The sequence below is a fragment of the Physella acuta genome, unplaced genomic scaffold, assembly GCF_028476545.2.
Source record: "Physella acuta isolate Inbredline_101_S28 unplaced genomic scaffold, ASM2847654v3 ptg002019l, whole genome shotgun sequence".
NCBI lineage: Eukaryota > Metazoa > Mollusca > Gastropoda > Physidae > Physella > Physella acuta.
The window spans coordinates 123,803-144,303 of NW_026733524.1; the positions used below are offsets into that span (position 1 = coordinate 123,803).

The 20,501-nt window shown below is 37.1% G+C and overlaps 1 protein-coding gene across 8 annotated transcripts in view; it reads right to left on the bottom strand.

Moving 5' to 3' along the window:
- The window catches only part of LOC131931731 (sodium-dependent phosphate transporter 2), a 31,161-nt gene that overhangs the window by 9,268 nt on the left and 1,392 nt on the right, over positions 1-20,501 (bottom strand). Inside the window, exons 1-6 of one of the 8 annotated variants that reach the window (XM_059288564.1) lie at positions 17,222-17,257; positions 2,164-2,383; positions 1,732-1,833; positions 1,062-1,202; positions 619-704; positions 62-158 (exon numbers count right to left, since the gene is read on the bottom strand). In XM_059288564.1, the coding sequence (XP_059144547.1) occupies positions 62-158; positions 619-704; positions 1,062-1,202; positions 1,732-1,833; positions 2,164-2,356 (619 nt within the window). In that variant the 5' untranslated portion in view covers positions 2,357-2,383; positions 17,222-17,257. Of the gene's footprint in view, positions 1-61; positions 159-618; positions 705-1,061; positions 1,203-1,731; positions 1,834-2,163; positions 2,384-2,655; positions 2,675-3,660; positions 3,706-3,787; positions 3,956-13,350; positions 13,466-13,646; positions 13,721-17,221; positions 17,258-20,501 lie in introns of those variants that run through there. The other 7 variants (XM_059288561.1, XM_059288560.1, XM_059288559.1 and 4 more) reach the window with 7 other exon arrangements.

Genomic DNA, 20,501 nt, shown 5'->3' on the forward strand with positions numbered 1-20,501 from the left:
TACAGGTTAAGTAAATCTGATTTTACATTTAAATCATACAAGGCAAATCATTAAAACCTACGCTCTGATCCATCCAGAAATATGGAGATAGCATTGATGCAGATGGTGAAAGCATAGAACATAGGCAGTAGCTTCAATCCTGGCTCTAGAGGCTTCTCCTGATGAATCAATGAAAACATTTGAGAGATGAATAAAAACAGAATTTTAAATCCTGAAAATTCTTGACCAAATACTGTTAATATCCTAGAGCACAGGTAATATCCTAGAGTGCAGGTATATCCTAGAGCGCAGGTAATATCCTAGAGTGCAGATAATAAACTAGAACACAGGTAATTAATAACCTAGAGTTCAGTAATAACCTGAAGCACTTGTTCTAAGCCACATATGCTTTACACATAGCTAGCTACTACACACTTTACACACTACACACACTACCTGCAATGGCCAATTTAAATATCCCACTACTGACATTTTTTATGAATCTCCAGTACCACGGAACCAGGATCAAATCAGTTACTGGTAATATCAAATGTACACATGTGCTACGTTTAGGAGTAAACTCAACAGCCACCATCAGGGGACAAGGTCAAGGCCACTTCCAAGCCTACAAGTACTCACCTTGTTAAGAACAAACTTCCTGACAAAAATGAAAAACAAAGCAGAAATCCCTCCAGACATTACAGGGGAAATGAACCACGAGGCCACTGAAAGTAAATAAAAAAATATTAATAAAATGTAAAAAGTTTCCCTTTCAAACCTGACGGTTTATGGGGCAAGTGAAGTAGAGTTCACTTGTATCTGATTATAATTAAATTAGGCATATTTTTGTTTTGTGTATGTAAACAATACTTGGATTCACATCTTAATTTATCAATTATTTCAAACATAACTATTTGATAATTATATATGCCAAAATGCATTTCATAACTGATTTTTTTTTATTCAATCTTTAAAGTAATAATAACAGTATCAAATTAATTTTTTATAATTTTTTTAATATGCAACTTTAGTAAACATAAAAACGAAAGTACAATCAATGAAAATGTCCGATAAACGCATACCAATGAGCCCCAACTTCATCCAGCCAACACCTTTTGCTCCCATGGCAACCAAGCTGAAGCCAACTGTGGCGCCAACTATGCTGTGTGTGGCAGAGACTGGAAGACTGAGAAAAGTTGCCACAAACATCCACACACAGGAGCCTGAAATACATTGGCAGTTTGTTTAATTTACTAAATACATACTTAATAACATATATCATTCTCAATTATTAAGTAACAATTACAACTAAAAATCTTCATCTTTTCTAGTAAGCCCACAATTAAGAACTATACATTCACAGACACATAAAGGAGTGACATGGTGGGGTGGGAGAGCACACAAGTGCTAACCCATAAGTCCTGAATTCAGACCTCGAGCAGATGAGGCTTATTAATTAGGGCAGTCTCCCATCTGGGAGAGAAAATTCTAGAATCATACTGCCGCCTGGCAAATACTCTTATTTGAACTAACACTAGGAAAGCAAATCCACAAAGAAAAGCTGGCTGAACTCTGAATCAACAGGACATATGGCACCTTACAAGGTGACAGGTAGTACATAATTGTGTTGCAGGTAACCCCCTTCAATATTAAGAACAAGCAACAAAATAACTCTCAAAATATGTATCTCGTCAATCAAGTTTACACCTTTAATTACTTCCCCAACTGACAACATCTACCAGGTATTCTCACCTGTGAGAGCACACAGGTTGCCCATGAGCAGCAGCTTCTCAGAGTTGTTGTAAGGCTCCACATCTATGATACCTTTACGTATAGTATCCGACACTCGATAGCCTGCGCAGGTAACCAGATTATTTAATTCATTAGTCATTTATTAAATAAAAAGAAAACAAACAGCAAATACAGCCCCCTTAATGTATGGAAAAAATTAAAATCACACGTTCCTCTAAAGGTCTTAATCAGAACACTTTTGTGATTAAAATAAAAGCCATAAAAAGAAAAAAAAAAATTTTAATTTTAGAGATTGGATATTTTTGACATGTGAAGATGAGACCAACTTTTGCCAGTTTGGTTTTTTTAACATTCCAGACCTAAAAATCAGATTAATTCTTTAACACAGGCTGACCTAACTGTAAATAATTGCAACAAATGAATTCCACTCACCTATCAACACTGCACCAAGGATCTCAAAAATCGATGCGAGTATGCATGCCTTGAGTAATGTGATGACCTTTGAACCAACAGAGGTACCGAAGGTGTTGGCGACATCATTAGCGCCAATGCCAAATGCCAGAAGAAATGATATAATAAAACCAACAATGACAATCCACAGCCACTCGTCTGGAATGTCTGACATCTTTTAAGTGGGCCGACCTAGGAGACCCTACAAGGTAAATTATAAAATATACATTAAAAGTTGAGCATTTATATTTATATCTTAATTATTTAAAAAAAAAATGTCAGAGATACAAACTATAATTTTTTATAGATATTTATTCAGGTCTTATTTAATTTGGTAGCCTATAATATAGAAATATGCAATGTCAATTTTAACACAAGAAAAAAAAAACATTTTATATTTAAATGATAAAAAGGCTACCAACAACGTAACTAATAAGGATATTATAATATAAGAGTCCTAAAATAAACTCTTACACTTGAAGAACACCTTGTATGTGCAGACATATAAAGACATAAAGGGGCCCCAGAGACATTGTGCCATACTTTATATTTTAGTTCTGCACTAGCCTATGCTCAATTGCGAGTGGGTTACAGCAAAAAAATTAAACAATAAACCACGTGAGAAATATTCAAACATGAATGTAGTCTTTCATATCATGTAGAGCTATGTACGAACCAGCCCTATAATAACTTGACTGGCAGTTGGTGGGTTTAAATACAGCTTACATCAGAGTGCTGGGTGTTTGGGTATAGATTGACAGGGGGATATGTTACATAAGGCAGGGGTGATAGTATTTGAAAGATAAAGTTTACAGGACAGGTAGGCTAGACCAGAACTGGTGAATGACATTGAATAAAAACATTTCTGTGGGCTACAAATCAGAACAATCTATAAATAAACTGTTGGAAAGATCTAACCAGGGTTCTAGTAGGGTCTGTAGTTTTTAACTCAAAAAGATATCACGCTTATAATAGGTCTAGAAGTGAGTATATACCCTAATAAAAATTAAATTATTTAAATAGGGCCTACTCCTAATAATTTAATAAATTAATAATAGGCCTAGGTCTAATAATTTAATAATTATTAATTAGGCCTAATAATCTGGAAAAAAAAAATTTAACAAACACAAAAAATAATGCTATGAGTATGAGTTATGACGCATGAATTTTAGGTCTAAAAACTTTGAATTATCATTAGCATTATTTTTAAATTGTACATTTGGCCTTGTGTTACTATAAGCCTTAGATTGCTTAGAAGCTAAGCCAAGCCTTGTAAACACTTCACTGAATACTGAATAGTGAATAATAATAATAATATGAGCCCTCCTGAAGTCAAACAGGACAGAAGACTGAAGAGGTTTCAACACAAACACCTCCAAAACAAGTCCAAGCTGAATACCAGAATTTTAGAAACAAAGACTTTTTGTAACAGTAGAGCTAGACCTATCGACTGGTTTTTATTCATAACTAAACTATTACTCATCGTTGGTAGATCTAGATCTCGATTCTAGCTTTGTTTCGTTTTACACACGCAACTAGGCCTAAGCAATAAAACAAAGCGGTTAATCAAAAAGCTTAACGTCAATAAAAAAAAACGAAATTCGACCTAAAAAAGCAGACGGTCGTCGCTATTCTTCAACAGGTGAAATAAAAAGTAGACTGCACCTATGAATTATTTGTGTGAGCCATGTTGATGTACCTGCTCGCTCCCACGTGAGCAGAAAATAACGTATTTATCATCAGCCTGACTAGGTAACGGAGTAGCCTAGCACAGAAAGGTCGACGATTTGATCAACATCCAACTCATCTATACCGTGTTACAACAGGCCTACATTTTTTTTCTTCTTCAGTCCGCGCCTAATTATTTTAAACTTAACCCTTGACCGGTAATTTATTGCCGATTAATTAATTAGCACGCATTATCAATGATCGGCACACACGCAAACACTTAATCGAAAGGAAACAGATGCAGCGTCTTACATAATGTAGCTGTAAGCTTTTAAGCAATACATTTAGCTAGTAGACCTACATATCGACGCTGAGAGTATAAACTTATAAAGCTACACAGGCTTATAACAAGCATAAATCTGTTACAATGTAACACGCACCGTTTTATGGAGTTCATTAAAAATAATTGTTTCTGTGTCAGCATATCCTGTTAATGGATTTTTTTAAAATTCTTAATATACTGTATTGGTGGGGAGGGAATGTATACTTCAAGTGGATTAGTATACACGTGTGTGGATTAAGTTAAGATTTTAAAAATTGAACGATTAAAAAAAAAAGCTTAAATACATCGTAAACATACCATAATCAGCTTAATCAATTCGCTATTAGAAACATACCTTTTAGCCTAAAAACCTAAAATTTAGGTTTCACAATTATGGCTAGCACAAGACATGTGTAATAACTGCAGCTAGAAAGGTTACCTGAAATATCTGCAGCAAACACCACCCCGACGATTATTGGCTGAAATCAAGCCAGTCACCCCCTTAAGTAGAGAGCCTATGATCACAACAGACTGACCGGCCCATCCAGCTAATCCCATACACAACAGTCAACAAGGGCCTTAATCCGACAGGGGCAACAACTCCTGCGCGATAAACAAGTTCTAGACCTTCAACTTTAGACCTTCTGGTATTCCATCATCCGCCTCGCTGCTAAAGTCGTAACACACTGAATCAGAATAAACTACATAGATCTATACACACAACACACCGAATCAGAATAAACTATCTGAATCTACACAGACAACACACCGAATCAGAATAATCTACATAGATCTACACAGACTGTATTTAAAACTAGCTCTCTAACACAAGACATGACAGAGGTCCCGGTGACAAGGGATTTAGATCGCCCCCTACAAATCATCCTTATCTCTTCGATAACTTAACATTCTAGAGGTCAACTACGGGTGTCGTTTCACCGGCTTCTATGGACCAAACTTGAACCTCCTAGAGACGGGCTACCATCAGGCTACCCAGCCTAGCACTGAAACAAAGCAAACCATCAGGCTAACCTGCCTAGTACTGAAACAAAGCATACCATCATGCTACCCAGTCTAGCACTGAAACAAAGCAAACCATCAGGCTAACCTGCCTAGTACTGAAACAAAGCATACCATCATGCTACCCAGTCTAGCACTGAAACAAAGCAAACCATCAGGCTAACCAGTCTAGCACTGAAACAAAGCAAACCATCAGGCTACCCAGTCTAGCACTGAAACAAAGCATACCATCAGGCTAACCTGCCTAGTACTGAAACAAAGCAAACCATCACGCTACCCAGTCTAGCACTGAAACAAAGTATACTATCAGGCTACCCAGTTAATGATTAAAACGGCATAACAGGAGGGCTACCCAACACACCATTAACACGACAGGCTACCATCCAGCTACCTACCACAACCATGACACGATAGGCTACCACCGAGTTACATCCAAAGGGCATGACCAACGAGGCTAGACTCAGTGGCTAGATTTAGCTTTAGTCAATCTGTGCACACCGTCCGCATAGCTTTACATAACATCTGCATCTAACTACGGCACAGCTCAGGCTATATTTCTTACAACCTGCTTGAAGTAGTACCAGTTAAAAAATAGTCCTTGGATAAAAGTAGTACCTGGATAAGAAGTAGCACCTGGATAAGAGGTAGCACATGTATAAGGATTTCCCCCATGGATAAGAAATGCCACATGGATAAGAAATGCCACATGGATAAGAAATGCCACACGAATAAGAAATGGAACATGGATAAGAAATGGCACATTGATAAGAAATGGCACATGGATAAGAAATGGCACATTGATAAGAAATGGCACATTGATAAGAAATGGCACATGGATAAGAAATGGCACATTGATAAGAAATGCCACACGAATAAGAAATGGAACATGGATAAGAAATGCCACATGGATAAGAAATGCCACATGGATAAGAAATGGCACATGGATAAGAAGTTGTACCTGGATAAGAGGTAGCACGTGGATAAGAAATGCCACATGGATATGAATGAGCACCCTGATACGCAAGAACACGATTGATATAGTTTGTAATAAATCGAGGTTTAGATTTAAGGTTATATAGCTCTTCGAGTTTTATCCTTTAACTTCATCAGATACAATTGTTACAAGTTTATAAGTTTGTCACTATATGGGTATGTAACACATAGTTTTATATACATACATATAAACTATATACACTCATATACATGTGTATAAAAAATTTTATACAGATACAGATATATTTATATGATAACTGTGAATATAAAAATAGCCATAATCTTAAGAAGTCACGTCACAGTCGACCTCTACATTTATAACTCATCTCGTCACCCACTTTCGAACCGGCTTCAACATCCGGGAATTCCCGATTGTCAGCCACACCGCGCGCCACATCCGAAGGTCGACCCACTTTACCGTAGCTACTGTCATTCAACATTTTAACTCTTTACCCTTCAGCGGAGTCATTACGAATAATGGGGGTGGGAAGGGGGGGTTGGCATTTCTAAATGATATCTCTTTTTATATGAGACTTCCATCCCATTATAACTGTTCACAGTTTTCACGTTCTATAAACAACCAAAGATAAACTCTATAAAATATCTGGGCCCATTTTGTTTTCTATTGAATGCTCATCGGCTCGTGAAAGCTGCCGTATAAATGTCCGCTATGGTACACAGCAATTAGCGTGTGTACAAGACAAGGAATTTTAGACCACTTGTTAACAAATGTGTATCGATTGCCCAACACCACCCTCCCGTTTCAAGCAGCCTGAATTGTTAAGGCGACAAGTTCGGTCCATTAAAAAAATCAATGAAAAAAAATAATCAATTTTAAAACGTATTTAAATTACAGAATGTCCATTATTTATATCATATAGTCTTGGTAAAATAATATTATATAGAATGCTATTGGTGGTTTATATTTTAAATGTTTATCCAAGTATAAAATATCCCATCCAACTATAAAACATGTCCCATCCAAGTTTAAAACATATCCCACCCTAGTATAAAACATATCCCAACCTAGTATACAGCATTAACAATCCAAATATACAATATTCAACATCCAAGTATATAAAATCCACCATATAATTATAGATTATCCACAAACAAAGAGGGTACAACTGATAGCTACAACGCTAGTAACTCACACCAAGAATTTAACCCACATCTTTAACGACCCAATAGGGTTAAAGTATCGCTATTAGCATTAATCGATTTTATTATACGGCAACATCTCACCATAAAGTTCTAAAACACACACGACAATAAGACGTTTTGATGTGTAAATATGGAACAAGTTACCAAGATGATGTAGACCAACACTCCCTGCAGCCACCCATGAGGAATGAACAAGGAAACGAACATCGTGTAAGACACTTACTAGAAATTATACACCCAAACTACACTGACGGAATGTGTATAAATAGCATCAAACACAGCATCATTCAACTTATTTTGTTCACACGATCTAAGTTTAATACACACCACCCTACAATAGCACACGACCAAGGTGTGTACACTTTAGAGCAAAAACTCTAAGGTAACATACGTTAGGTCTTTGTTGCTTTGAATAGACCATATTCTAGTATGTGTAGGCTTTGTCTTTGAATAGGCCATATTCTAGTATGTGTATGCCTTGTCTTTGAATAGACCATATTCTACTTTAATTCTAGTATGTGTAGGTTTTGTCTTTCAATAGGACATATTCTAGTATGTGTAGGTTTTGTCTTTCAATAGGACATATTCTAGTATGTGTAGGCCTTGTCTTTGAATAGGCCTGGTCGTATAATAGCTGACTGAAAAAGCAGGATGAACTGAGGGTCATTGATTTGCCGATACTCAAAGTTTATGTTAGATATGAGCTCTACGAGTACTTTATTCTCCTGGCAGTGTAATGCATTCATGGTGGCATCGTTGTGGGTTAGGACCAGGGTTAGTGTAGCCAACACCCCCCCCCCTCCCACACACACACACACCACCACCTGGGTTAACTTACTACCATAAGGCCCTGTAAAGTACGAGCCCAACAGAAAGTTACTTAAGAGCATTGTTTAAACTCCTGGCAATGACAACAAGGTCAGCCGACGTCATCGGTGGCTTGTCCGTGACTGCAACACGATATCCTGTTGACCTACATGACCAGCAAGTCTCCTGGCCCGTAGTGCTGGCATTAAGTCTGGCACTTTCTGGTGGCTCCTTACTGAAGAGTCTACGATCTTCACCACACTACCGACCCCGCCCCTCACTGATCCCTATTACGATCTCCTTACAAGTGGTACCAATATAGTTGTTCATATCTGTCTCTATGGTTTCCATAAAAATAAAACAAGACAAAACACGGACTGTTTATTCCAGTGATGATGACAACGGAGACAAGTCGCTTTAAAGATAAATTGACTACGCTCACAGTATTTAACAAAGAAGCATTTTGAAAGTAAGAAATAAACAGAGCCAATGTCAGATTTAACACTAAGGATTATAAATAAGGAGCCAATGTCATATTTAACACTGAGGATTATAAATTAATAATGCAAATATCATTCCTCAAACCATGTGATGATCTTAGAAATGTTGTATTAGGCGTCGTATGGGTTACAAAGTGTCATTGCAGTTTAGCTGATGTAGTTATTTACGTCTCTTTACTGTCAACATCTTAACTATGACCATGACCGTTAACACGCTGACTACGGGAGTGACTGCTAACATCCCTTAACCATTCCCCTACCAGTTCACCAAGCATGACCATCAACGGTTGGACTACCTGGTGAGCTGCCAACGGTGAATGAGGTACGCCCATACCTGCGTCACAAAGTGGGAGGGGGGGGGGGGGGTGAGAAAATAATGTGGCCACTTAAAAATATTTTCTTCAACTTGCCAAAAAAAAAAAAACGTTACTAAAACATGTTTAGAAAAGGTTGGTTTGAAATGAGAACATGGGTATTTCACTGATTTCAGAATCAATTGAGAGTGATAAAATATAAAAATTACATCACAAAACGTCCATTGGTGATACTTAATCCAAGGGAGAGATATACTAAATCAAGGGTTTATCTCTAATTATTAGTTCAATAATATGGGAAAGATATACTAAATTAAGGGTTAATCTCTAATTATTAGTTCAATAATATGGGAAAGATATACTAAATTAAGGGTTTATCTCTAATTATTAGTTCAATAATATGGGAGAGATATACTAAATTAAGGGTTTATCTCTAATTATTAGTTCAGTCATATACTTAATATACAAATCGCAATATACAACAAATAAAAAATAAAACAATCACAATAGAGTACGTCAGAGATGAAACTATAATTAACAGAGCTTGTTAAACTCTAAAGTTATAATTAATAGCTCCATCATCAAATCAAGTTAACGAACACCAGGTAAAGATACTAAATGCATTGATATTGCTTTAACTACACTGCCCCCCCCCCCCCCCCCCGTTAGCTGGACAATCAATCAGGGTTGTCTTAAGTACTCCCGGGACACATACGTCACCAGGGGGATCAACAAAATATGCGCATGACCTTTGACACTGAAGGAAATCAACTTCCGCCCAGCGGTTCAGCCTTGTGTTGTGTCAGATCTAGGGGGCGGTGCCCCGGCCCATCAACAACTGGCCGAAACTTTTCTCATCGTTTAAGTCTTAAGTCAGTCACAAGCGTAAAGGGGGAGGTGGGGGGAGGGGCTTTAATAAATGACGTCACACAATTTTAGCCTGGTTTATCCACTCCCCCGTATTGTCATCCGTCGTTCAAGGAGGCAGACACATCCACCCGCCCCACTCCCTCCCCCAATGAAAGAATTATGATTAAAAACTTGATAAAAAAATACGAAAGACATTCTACTTCACACTTCTTGAACACCCTCATCCCCTAACTGAACACGCCGTCAGGAAATTCTGAACATCTCCTCTGCCCCCCCCCCATCTGTGTGTGTGTCATGTATGGACACATTTTTTTTGTACTAACTTAAGAATAGTCTAACTAACCCATCTAACTAACCCATCTGTGGCATTCTTGCATTTTAGAATAGATTATAGCCCGTATAATACAATGTCCTTAAACCAACTAAAGATAAAAAATAACTTGCAAGCACTAACACTACGGCTGTGATGACTTTATATATAAATGGAAGCTCGTGGTCACACATTACCATAGCCGTCACTAACAAGAGCTATCCAATCAAACAAGTGGGGTGGATTAGTCCAGTCCACCGCAACGACAACAACCTCCATGTACAAAATCATCGACTAGCAATCAATCAATTCTAATAGAACAATGGATACAATCAATTCCAATCGAACAATGGATAAAATCTTGAGCGAGATCATACACGTGACCTTACACAAAGACAAACCAGCACGTGAAACGCACGCGCGCTGTTCCACGTATCTTAGGCTCCGAGCAGTGGAATTCCACATAGTCGAACTCCGAGTAGTGGAATCCCACATAGCCGAGCTCCGAGCAGTCAAACACCGTGTCCGGAAGCTGGCTCTGGTAACAAAGGGAGCAAAAATCGATACCAACAGTTGGCTGGCTATGCATATTCTAGCACGCCCCCCCCCCCCCACCCCTTCCCCTCCTGATTCATGTCAATAAATGTATCCAGCAAAAAAAAATGTTTAACCCAATAGCAACCAAGGAACATCAGGCACAACAAAGGAACCAGCATTGCTAATGCGTGTTGTGTTTCGCCAGTGCAAGTGTACCCAAAAACAGAATCAACCACCAAGTGGGACCACAAGTACAGACTCCAATTCAGACAACTCCGGATGGGCCCGGCTCATCTACGAGTTATTATCGCCCCTTGTGGAGAAAAAAGATGGTGTTATCAATTAAGGTAGATACCAAGGAACAAACTCATGTTGCGTCGCGTCATGGGAGTTCAATCACAAACCCAGGAAATGACGTCATGGAGAAATGTCACCGGGTGCTGCAACGAATCGATCGAAGAAAACCCAGGCCAGGATGTGGAGGGTGGGAGGTGGAGGGTGGGGTTAAGATGGTAATCTAATCTATTTCTTTTAGAGATAAAATCCTCAGAAAATCCCCCCCCCCTCTTCACATACAAGATACTCTAGATAAGTCTCCTAATCAAAGAAAACATTAAAATAATTGCACGTTTTTTTATCGCCTGGGAAAACATTTGTTTAAATTACAGAGGGATTAGAAAGGATTTGAGATCTACAGACTAGGCAAATGTTTACTCGGCTAGACAAATAGCATGTAATTGTGTAACCCCCGTACGCCGCGTGGGTCTAAGGGCTCTTTCGATCATTATAATAACCAATAGCAACAACAAAAAAACACGGCTATACAAAACACTTTACTGCAGTCTAGACGTGGTCGATGATAGACCTATACACCTTTGTGTGTAAAATGTAAACAAATTATGACAAGCCACCGATAATAAAAAAAAAATTAGATCTCTCTATAGCAATAACAAGTACTATCATCAGATAGAAAATAAAAACTATTAGGCCTATATGTTTGAAAATGTCGCTACTTTTTTTAACGTTTTAAGTTAACTCACCAAAGAGGCCGGGTTTTTTTTTACCGTGATGTAATGGATCTAGAATCTAGTACGAGAGTCTAGGCTAAGTCGAAATGAAATAGGGTACGGTCAAATTACCGCACGGCTATGCTGTGTGACCTTAATGTAAATAGTGAAACCCAACACGCTAATTGGTTACAATCGTCAGTAACAACAATACCTATTACTTTTAGATCGGGTTTGGGTTAGCCTACAGATCCTGACTTGACAAGCTATTTCGTGGATATGACAGAGAATGGCAAAAACCAAATCAACTTAATTAGGCGCGAACAAGAAGCAGTAAAAATTAATCAAAGGTAATCGCCCGTATATGACGTCATGCTGATTTTCTTAACCCCCTAACAACTAGTTTCCTCTTCCCCAACCTAAAATTAGGTCACCAAGGTCAAACCCCCTTCTCCCCCCCCCCCCCCCCATCTTATTGTTAATGAAATGATTTTCCTGTTTATTTTAAAATAACAGAATGTATTAAACGTCTCATTTCATAACCCTCCTTTTCCAAACGATCGTCAACAGTCCCTAGTTATATGACGTAATTATGAGTCTTTGTTGTCAAGCCAGAGCTAGGCCTAGAACGGAGCAAAGTTTTTAATAATGTTTAATCAGTCATACCACAATGGCAATTACATCACCAGTAAGCCCTAATAATTAGATCTAGTTGTTGACTTATTAAATTAATAATAAAGCATAGCCTAGAATGTTAAACTAAAATTCTACTAAAAAGACAAGATCTAGATCCACTTTTGATCAGCATTCATCTTTAGCTGATTAATAAACGCACATGTATTTTTTTAATACTAAATGACATATGCTGTGTTGTCAACATTTAGTAAATGTTGACAACACAGCATATCAACAATACCGTAGACAGGTAGACCTATTAGAATCTACCCCCCCCCCCCCCTAAGTGCTATTTACATAAAGAGGCAACACACTGCAATATTTTTTTAAGCGGGCAAGTTATTTTTTTTTTTTATTTTAAACCCAGTGCGAAGTAGGCTAGGCCTAGTACACAGAATTTTTGTTCACTCGTGCTTCACTCATGGCAACAACCGCCTTATTCTGCATTCGCATTTTTGTTTTATCATTTCAACATTTATTTAGATCTAGAATCTAGATCTAGCCTAAGAAAGACTGAGGGAGGGGGGTTTGCAGGCATGGAGGTTAATAAAAATCAATAGGCTAATGTTACTACATAATAAAAAGATACATTACGGGCCTAAATTATTGAACTGATTAGAACCGCATGTTCAACTTGTTACCACAGAATCGACCGGTGTTATACCATGCGATACTCTAGGCTAGGTTTCATCACCAGGACACGCATGTGTAGCTTTAGAGATCCTAATGATTGAAAACTATTAGAACCAGCCTTCTTGATCTAGATTTTCTAGATACAAACAAATTATTTGACAGGTCTAAAGCTTCAAAATGTAATCCTCCTAAAGGCCCACAATTTTAATATTAAATTATTTATTATTATTACTTTATTAGTCCAATAGCAGCCTATGCCCTATGCCGCTATGGATCCAGTTCAGTAAAGTAGGCCTTTGCCCTTTATTATTAACAACACACTAGCGATAATTTCTACTAACTGGCTTACCTTGATGTCACGATTTTGTACAAAAGCATATGGAAATACTTAGTAGTGTAATCCGTTAAGACTTTAATAAACACAGAAATTGCTGAACAAATTGCATAATAGACCAGATCACCAACTAAGGAACTAAAAAATAAGAAGTCGAAAAACATTCGCGCTTTTTTCAACACTCGGCTAGAGAGTAGGGGTAGTGTCTACAATTAATAATTTAAAAACTAGACTAATAAGAACATAATAAGATCTATACATATTTATTTAGTTATATATTTTGTTTTTGTAAAAGATAAACAATCACTCACCAACGACGATGCGTAAATTGTGTAATATTCCTTGTAGTAGGCCTACTGTGGGACAACGTGCTCTTTGTATTTCGTTTTTCGCTGTATTTTTTCAATTAGTTTTTTAAATCTTTCGGGGTTTTGTTTACATTTTTTAGGCCAATGTTCAAAAGAAAGCATCGTTTTTGTTTACAAAAGAAAGCATTCGTTTTGTTTTCACTGTTTACAATCTTTGTATTACAGTTTTTTTACAAATAAAATTTTCTACTTAAAATTAAAATTTGTCTCACTATTTCAAATTATTACAATGTTTTTCATTTTATAGTTTAATCTAGATCTAGTCTAGATCTACAACTAAATCTAGATTAGATCTAGAGTCTAGACTCCACTCTAGACCCCAGAGAAAAGATCTAGATCTAGTCTAGATTTCAGCTAGATTTCTAGATCTAGAATCTAGATCATTCTCTAAATCTAGTAATCTCTAAAGTAGTAGAATTAGAATCTCTAGGTCTAGGTAGGAGGATCTAGATCTATTATTATAATAATAGTATTAGAATCTAGTCTAGGTCGACAGTGACTGTAACTGTAGTGAGTTAAACTAAATTCTAATCTTAATTAAATATATCTAGATCTAGAGAATTCTAGATCTACTTATAATAGGCCTATGGCATATAAAGTATTAATAATTATCTAATTATATTATACAAAAAGACTTAACTAAATAAATATGTATCTATTTTTATTAAACCCCCCACTCAAAACAAAACTAGGATAGGCCTAGAGTTAGAGTAGGCTAGAGAAACATAATAATACATTGCTTGTGTTTTAGTTTATTATAACTAGATCTACGTGTCTAAAAGCTTTGATGATGAAATATTATTATAACTAAAACAGATTTTTTTTTAAAATTATTGTGAGGCACAAACAAAAATATTTTTTAATTGTTAAAAAGGCCTGCAGAATTAATATTTTGGTATGATGATTGTAGTCTATATTGGACGACAATAAATGAATGGTTTTCGTAGATCTGTGCCCACTCCTTATCGATTGATGTGTTCCGAAACATCGGCGACTAAAAAGGGGACATAACTGGTGTAAAACACTATTTAAAAACCCAGCATTCGAAATAAATTACCTCCCTTACATTAATACTTGTACCGGTACCGCAAAATGATGGTTTAAATTCGAATTGCTCTACGTGCCATAAAAACAGCCACAGTTCACCATACAATTATTTCCTTGTAAATTAGAATCAACAAAGAACTACCCCCGCCTTTATACTCTCTAGACCCAGATTATGCCGCGACCTGACAAGTGGTTTTATTAAATACTCGGAGATAACAGACTTCTTGAGTTATCAGCCGACCAACAGTTAGGAGACGAAGAAAGAATCATAACATGTTTACTACCAACATCACTTTAAAAAAATCTCATCCAAGTGCAAATCTAATCGTAAAAATTCTACAATACATAACTTATTTTATACAAAACAAGCAGTATTCGAAACCATTTTATTATTAATTTAATATTAAGGAAGTATTTAGTTAGTATTTTATTGCATTTGAATATTAACAAAGCAGTCATAACTTAGACGGGGTGTGTATCTGTATTATTTACTACCCGTTACACGTAATTGTTTTTTTTTAATTGCAGTGTGTTTTTGGTAAAAAAAAAACGTTGCGTTTTTAGTCAATTTTTAATCCTCCCCCCACCCCCTCCACATTTCGTCACAATATCTTAGTTTTTAATTATATTACAAGAGGGACTTGTGCTAAGGTAGTTATGTACATTCTATATAAGTAAACGAGCCGACCCGCGGCATATCATATGCCGCTATTTAGTTGTTTATTTTCTACTTTTCAGTAATTCATAATTTGTGAATTCGACAGTACCAATGCTGCCACTGAAAATATTTGCTTTAAAACACTATCAGTAGGTCATTAAGAACGATACTACCCCCACCCTCCTTTCCCCCAACCCCTACCCCCACCCTCCTTTCCCCCAACCCCTACCCTACACCCCCCCCCTTCCCCCGTGAAAGCAGCCTCCTCTTAGTTACCTCCCATAAGTTTAAAATCGTTTCAAACTAAATTATCTGCCCCTAATAGCCGTCAGTAAACCCGGCTCCACGAATGTAAACATTTTGCGTGAACCAAAGCTCACCAGACCATGTAGGGGTGGGGTGGTAGGGAGCGCGCTTACATCTTGCTTTCTAGCGTCTCCCAGAAGAGAATTATATATATAGATAATCTATTTAGAAAATATGATGCATTATGCATTAAACTTTTCCATGGGCAACATTACCTGTTTCCTTGGAAGCCATCTTGTGAAAATTAAAGTATTTATTCTCAAGTTGTGTAATTTTAAGTGTGTGTTATAAAATATTACTATAGTTCTAATTAGTTTATTTAATTTTTAAAAATAAATATTTGTATAACATTAGATATTTTGGAGAAAAAAAAACATTTTTCTCTTCATAAACTCATATTTTAAAGTTCTACACACATTGCCTAAGCTCTGATCTAGCGATACCGACAAACAAACCAATAAATAAACATAGTCCACAAGCTTGTGAATTTTAGAAGTATATAGATATTAATTAAATAAAAGTGGCATTACAATCATATAAATAAATATAGTTTTGTGAATTATACCCCGCCATTCAACCAAAATAAAATGTGAATGAAACCTGAATACATTGTCCACCTCCATCACATAACCTCCTGAACTTATCCTCTCCACATATTTACATATACCGATCTACTCCCCCCAACCCACCTCGGTGGTGTTACCAAAAATAACTGCAGGTGACGTCACGCTAAAAGCCACGAGTGAGGCTGCCATAAAAGACATCGATCTAGACATAATCCAATCCATTCATCCAGTCAATCGATTCATCTCAAGATTCTTAGAAAGTAAAACTTTTCTTAAACTTCAAAGTATCGGTAATATCCGATGTTGGTGGGTCATAGTAATGGGGGGGGGGGGGGGATGGCTGTCTACAGATGGATTATCATGTTCAAGTAAAGGGGGGGGGGGTTGTCCACTGAAGGATTATCGTGTTCAACTATCCAGTCAAAAGTTTGAATAACGTGTCTTCACGTTTGACTCCAGGATTATCTAATTAATTAATCCAAGTACACGCGAACTCCAACATAAGAGTAGGCTATCTAATTAATCCAAGCAGAGGTGAAGAACTACAACATAGATTATCATTAAATTTAATTAAGAAAGATGTAGACTTATAGAACCCGCCTTAAAATAAAATAAAAGGGGAAAAATCACATCTTTCCAATAAATCCATAGAATTTTCCAACAATCTCACGCTAGAATCAGTTATAAAAGCACATACTACATGATGTATGACCGTGAATACAAAGCAAAGAAAGCTGCTTGTGTTTAGCACACATTAATGTCTCCACTTAGAATAGATCATTAGATGTATTTCTTTAAACTGAAGAATCTACTCACAGGTGTAACCAAATAATCTACTTACAGATGTAACCAAATAATCTACATACATATGTAACCAAATATTTACTTACAGATGTGACTAAATAACTCACTTAAAGTATGTAATAAACTAATATACTTACAGATGTAATGGAAATATTTGCTTGAAACGCTGCAGTGAGAAATATAATTGTTATTGTTGCAACAAGGACGTCTATTCTAACAACAACAACAGCTGAGCTGGGCTTTTATAGGAGGTTTACCACTGGGAGGTGATGGGGGTCAAGTTACACGTTACCCACCCCAACAGTACTTCACACCTCTACCCTAACACTACATACCCCCCACCCCAAAACTTCACCCCCCCTCCCCCCACCACCCCCATTCAATAAAGTCAAATTGACCCAACTCGTAAAAAAACTAACTTCACCTAATTTAACTTTCTTATCACAACGATTCGCTTATAAACAAGACGACTAAACAAAAACCCATATTTTGGAGATGGCTCTATATCTCAGAAATTATAACTTTTGTTCCGGGGATAAAAAGAAGACAGGCGCTAGTTTTTAACAGCCCCATAAATCATGATTAAGCACCCATCACAGAGGAAACTTATCAGACGACCCATACAGGCTTAAAACAAAGTGTCGCGACCTAGGCCTTCTTCAACATTGCAGCCCTGAGATGACTAGACTTTTATGACGGATAGCTTCCCCTGTCAATAAGCTGTTGTTCTTGGTCATGAGAGTATGTACACAGTACCCCGGTCAAGTTTTGTTTCGTTTTAATTGCAGTTTTAATGAGTTCAAGTTTTTCCTTAACCCTTGGGCTTTTGACTGAATATTTTGTGATTCGATAGAATTTACCAGACGATGTCTCATTTGGCTTGGTAGATTTTTTATTTTTTTAGAGTTGCTCCGTAAATTTATATTTATTTGGAAAAAAACAATTTTGGTTAACTAAACAAAAACTGTTGAGCTATAACAGTGGTTCTCAACCTGGGTTCGATCAAACCCTAGGGGTTCGGTGAGTCAGTCTCGGTGGTTCGACGGAGACCAAGACACACACCCGACTATAATTCGCGATAGTATTTTACCATTGCAGACGATAGAACTAATAAGAAGGGTTCGGTAAATGCGCTTATGAAACTGGTGGGGTTGGTACCCCCAAAAAGTTCAATAATCTCGAGCTCAAAGAAATATAATCAATTTATAGCATTGACTAAATTTTAGTATTGCTCACACCTAGGTGATGGTTATAACAATAGCTTAAAAAATAGGATGGGGCAAACTATTCTAGCTAATAGGATATTGAGGTTGTCCTGGGGTCATCCATAAATGACGCCACGCTTTTTTGGACGATTTTTACCTCCCCCCGCTCCCTTCCGTCAAACGTCGTCACACGTCGTCACAAAAAGCCAGAACCCCCCTTAAAATGACGTCACACCTCAGCCTACAAGCCCCCTCAAAATTGCTGTTGAATTTTTCATAAAACATCGATATTTTTCCAAAATCTTGTCAGAACTCTGTCAACATAGAGTATTTGTTCAATTCCTATTACAATTTATTAAAATTGTTTTCTAAAACCCAAAATGACGGCTAAAACTCGTTTTCTAACATTGCTTTTTTATAATGCAAAAATGTGACGTCACACCATCTGAACTCCCCCCCCCTCCCCTCATCACACACCGTCACAAAATTACAGACCCCTCTCCTCCCTACGAGCGTGACGTCATTTATAGACGAACCCCTGCTACATACAATACTTTTTTTTTTCAAAAAAATTATATAAATTAATTGTCAAATTATTGAAAGAAACCTTTCAACCTAAATGTTGCAACCGGTATTTTGAAGATGGATTGTAAGAACCTCATATTTTACAGAAAGTCGCTTACAACACTATCAGTTTAAGACTGAGTTTATATCGCATTTACCGTGATGTCAACTTATTCATTCGAAAATTTAAAATATCAGAAACTAGGCAAAAAGTTGACTATTAAAACATCAAAACCATTGTTATATATACCTCTACCCCATATAACACAAAATACTAAATCACCCCAAATCTCTGTAGTGTCTAATAATGCGAACGATCCTTTAGTGGACCACACTTTTTTCTACCAGGTTCAATTAAATGATGTATCCGAAAGGACCATCATTTTTTTGTACCGAAAAGAGTCAAAAGGTCCATAAATTAATATGTCAAACATAACAAAAAAATATCCGAAATTTAAAACTAAATAGTTTGCCACGACCAGCAACATTCTTTGTAGGAATTCAGAAAATATTCCATAAGGGTCAAGGCCTAGTTGTGACCTTGACATGGGGTTATAAATAACATCCAAGTGCTCAATGTTCTGCACAAACAATAAAACAATGGCAGATATAGGGTCTCTCAAAACACGGCAGCTGTGTAGTCTTGGGGGCAGGGGCGTCACAGGGTAGGGTGTCACCCGGCGCTTTTATCGAAGGTGACACCCTACTCCTCTCCAATAATTTGGCATAATTTTCGGTTTGGTGTCACCATTAACCCATACTAGTTTATTATTTTAACTTGTTAAAACATTGTTTTGATAGTAAATTTTACGATTTTCGTAATGGTGTCACCCGTTATGGTGTCGCCCGGTGCAGACCGCACCCCCACACCCTCCCATGTAACGCCACTGGTTGGGTCTGAATTTTAATATTACGGATAACTTTGCCTTCTTATCGTACCTCAGCAAAATTAGGTAATATATAGAATACTGGTTTACATTTTGTTTACAGGGGAATCGTTCTTGCTTTCTGGTAACATTTAATATATTATTATAAGCTCGTGAACTCGAGTGCAGTCTCTTGATTTGTATACATTTCAAGCTCCATGTTGGTCATTTTCAAATAATGCTGGTCACTTTCATCCCGATGTTGGTCATTTAGATATTAGATGTCTGGATGTCGGCCCTCTTCATCATCTCGATGTTGGTCTTTTTTATTTTCCTTTCGGTCACTTAGCACGATGGTGGTCATCTCGATGTTGGTCATTTTATCTCGATGTTGGTCATCTTGATGTTGGTCATTTTATTTCGATGTTGGTCATCTTGATGTTGGTCATTTTATTTCGATGTTGGTCATCTCGATGTTGGTCATCTTGATGTTGGTCATCTTGATGTTGGTCATCTTGATGTTGGTCATCTTGATGTTGATCATCTTGATGTTGGTCATCTTGATGTTGGTCATCACGATGTTGGTCATCTCGATGTTGGTTATCTTGATGTTGGTTATCTCGATGTTGGTTATTTTATCTCGATGTTGGTCATCTCGATGTTGGTCATCTCAATGTTGGTCATCTCGATGTTGGTCATCTCGATGTTGGTTATCACGATGTTGGTTATCTTGATGTTGGTTATCTCGATGTTGGTTATTTTATCTCGATGTTGGTCATCTC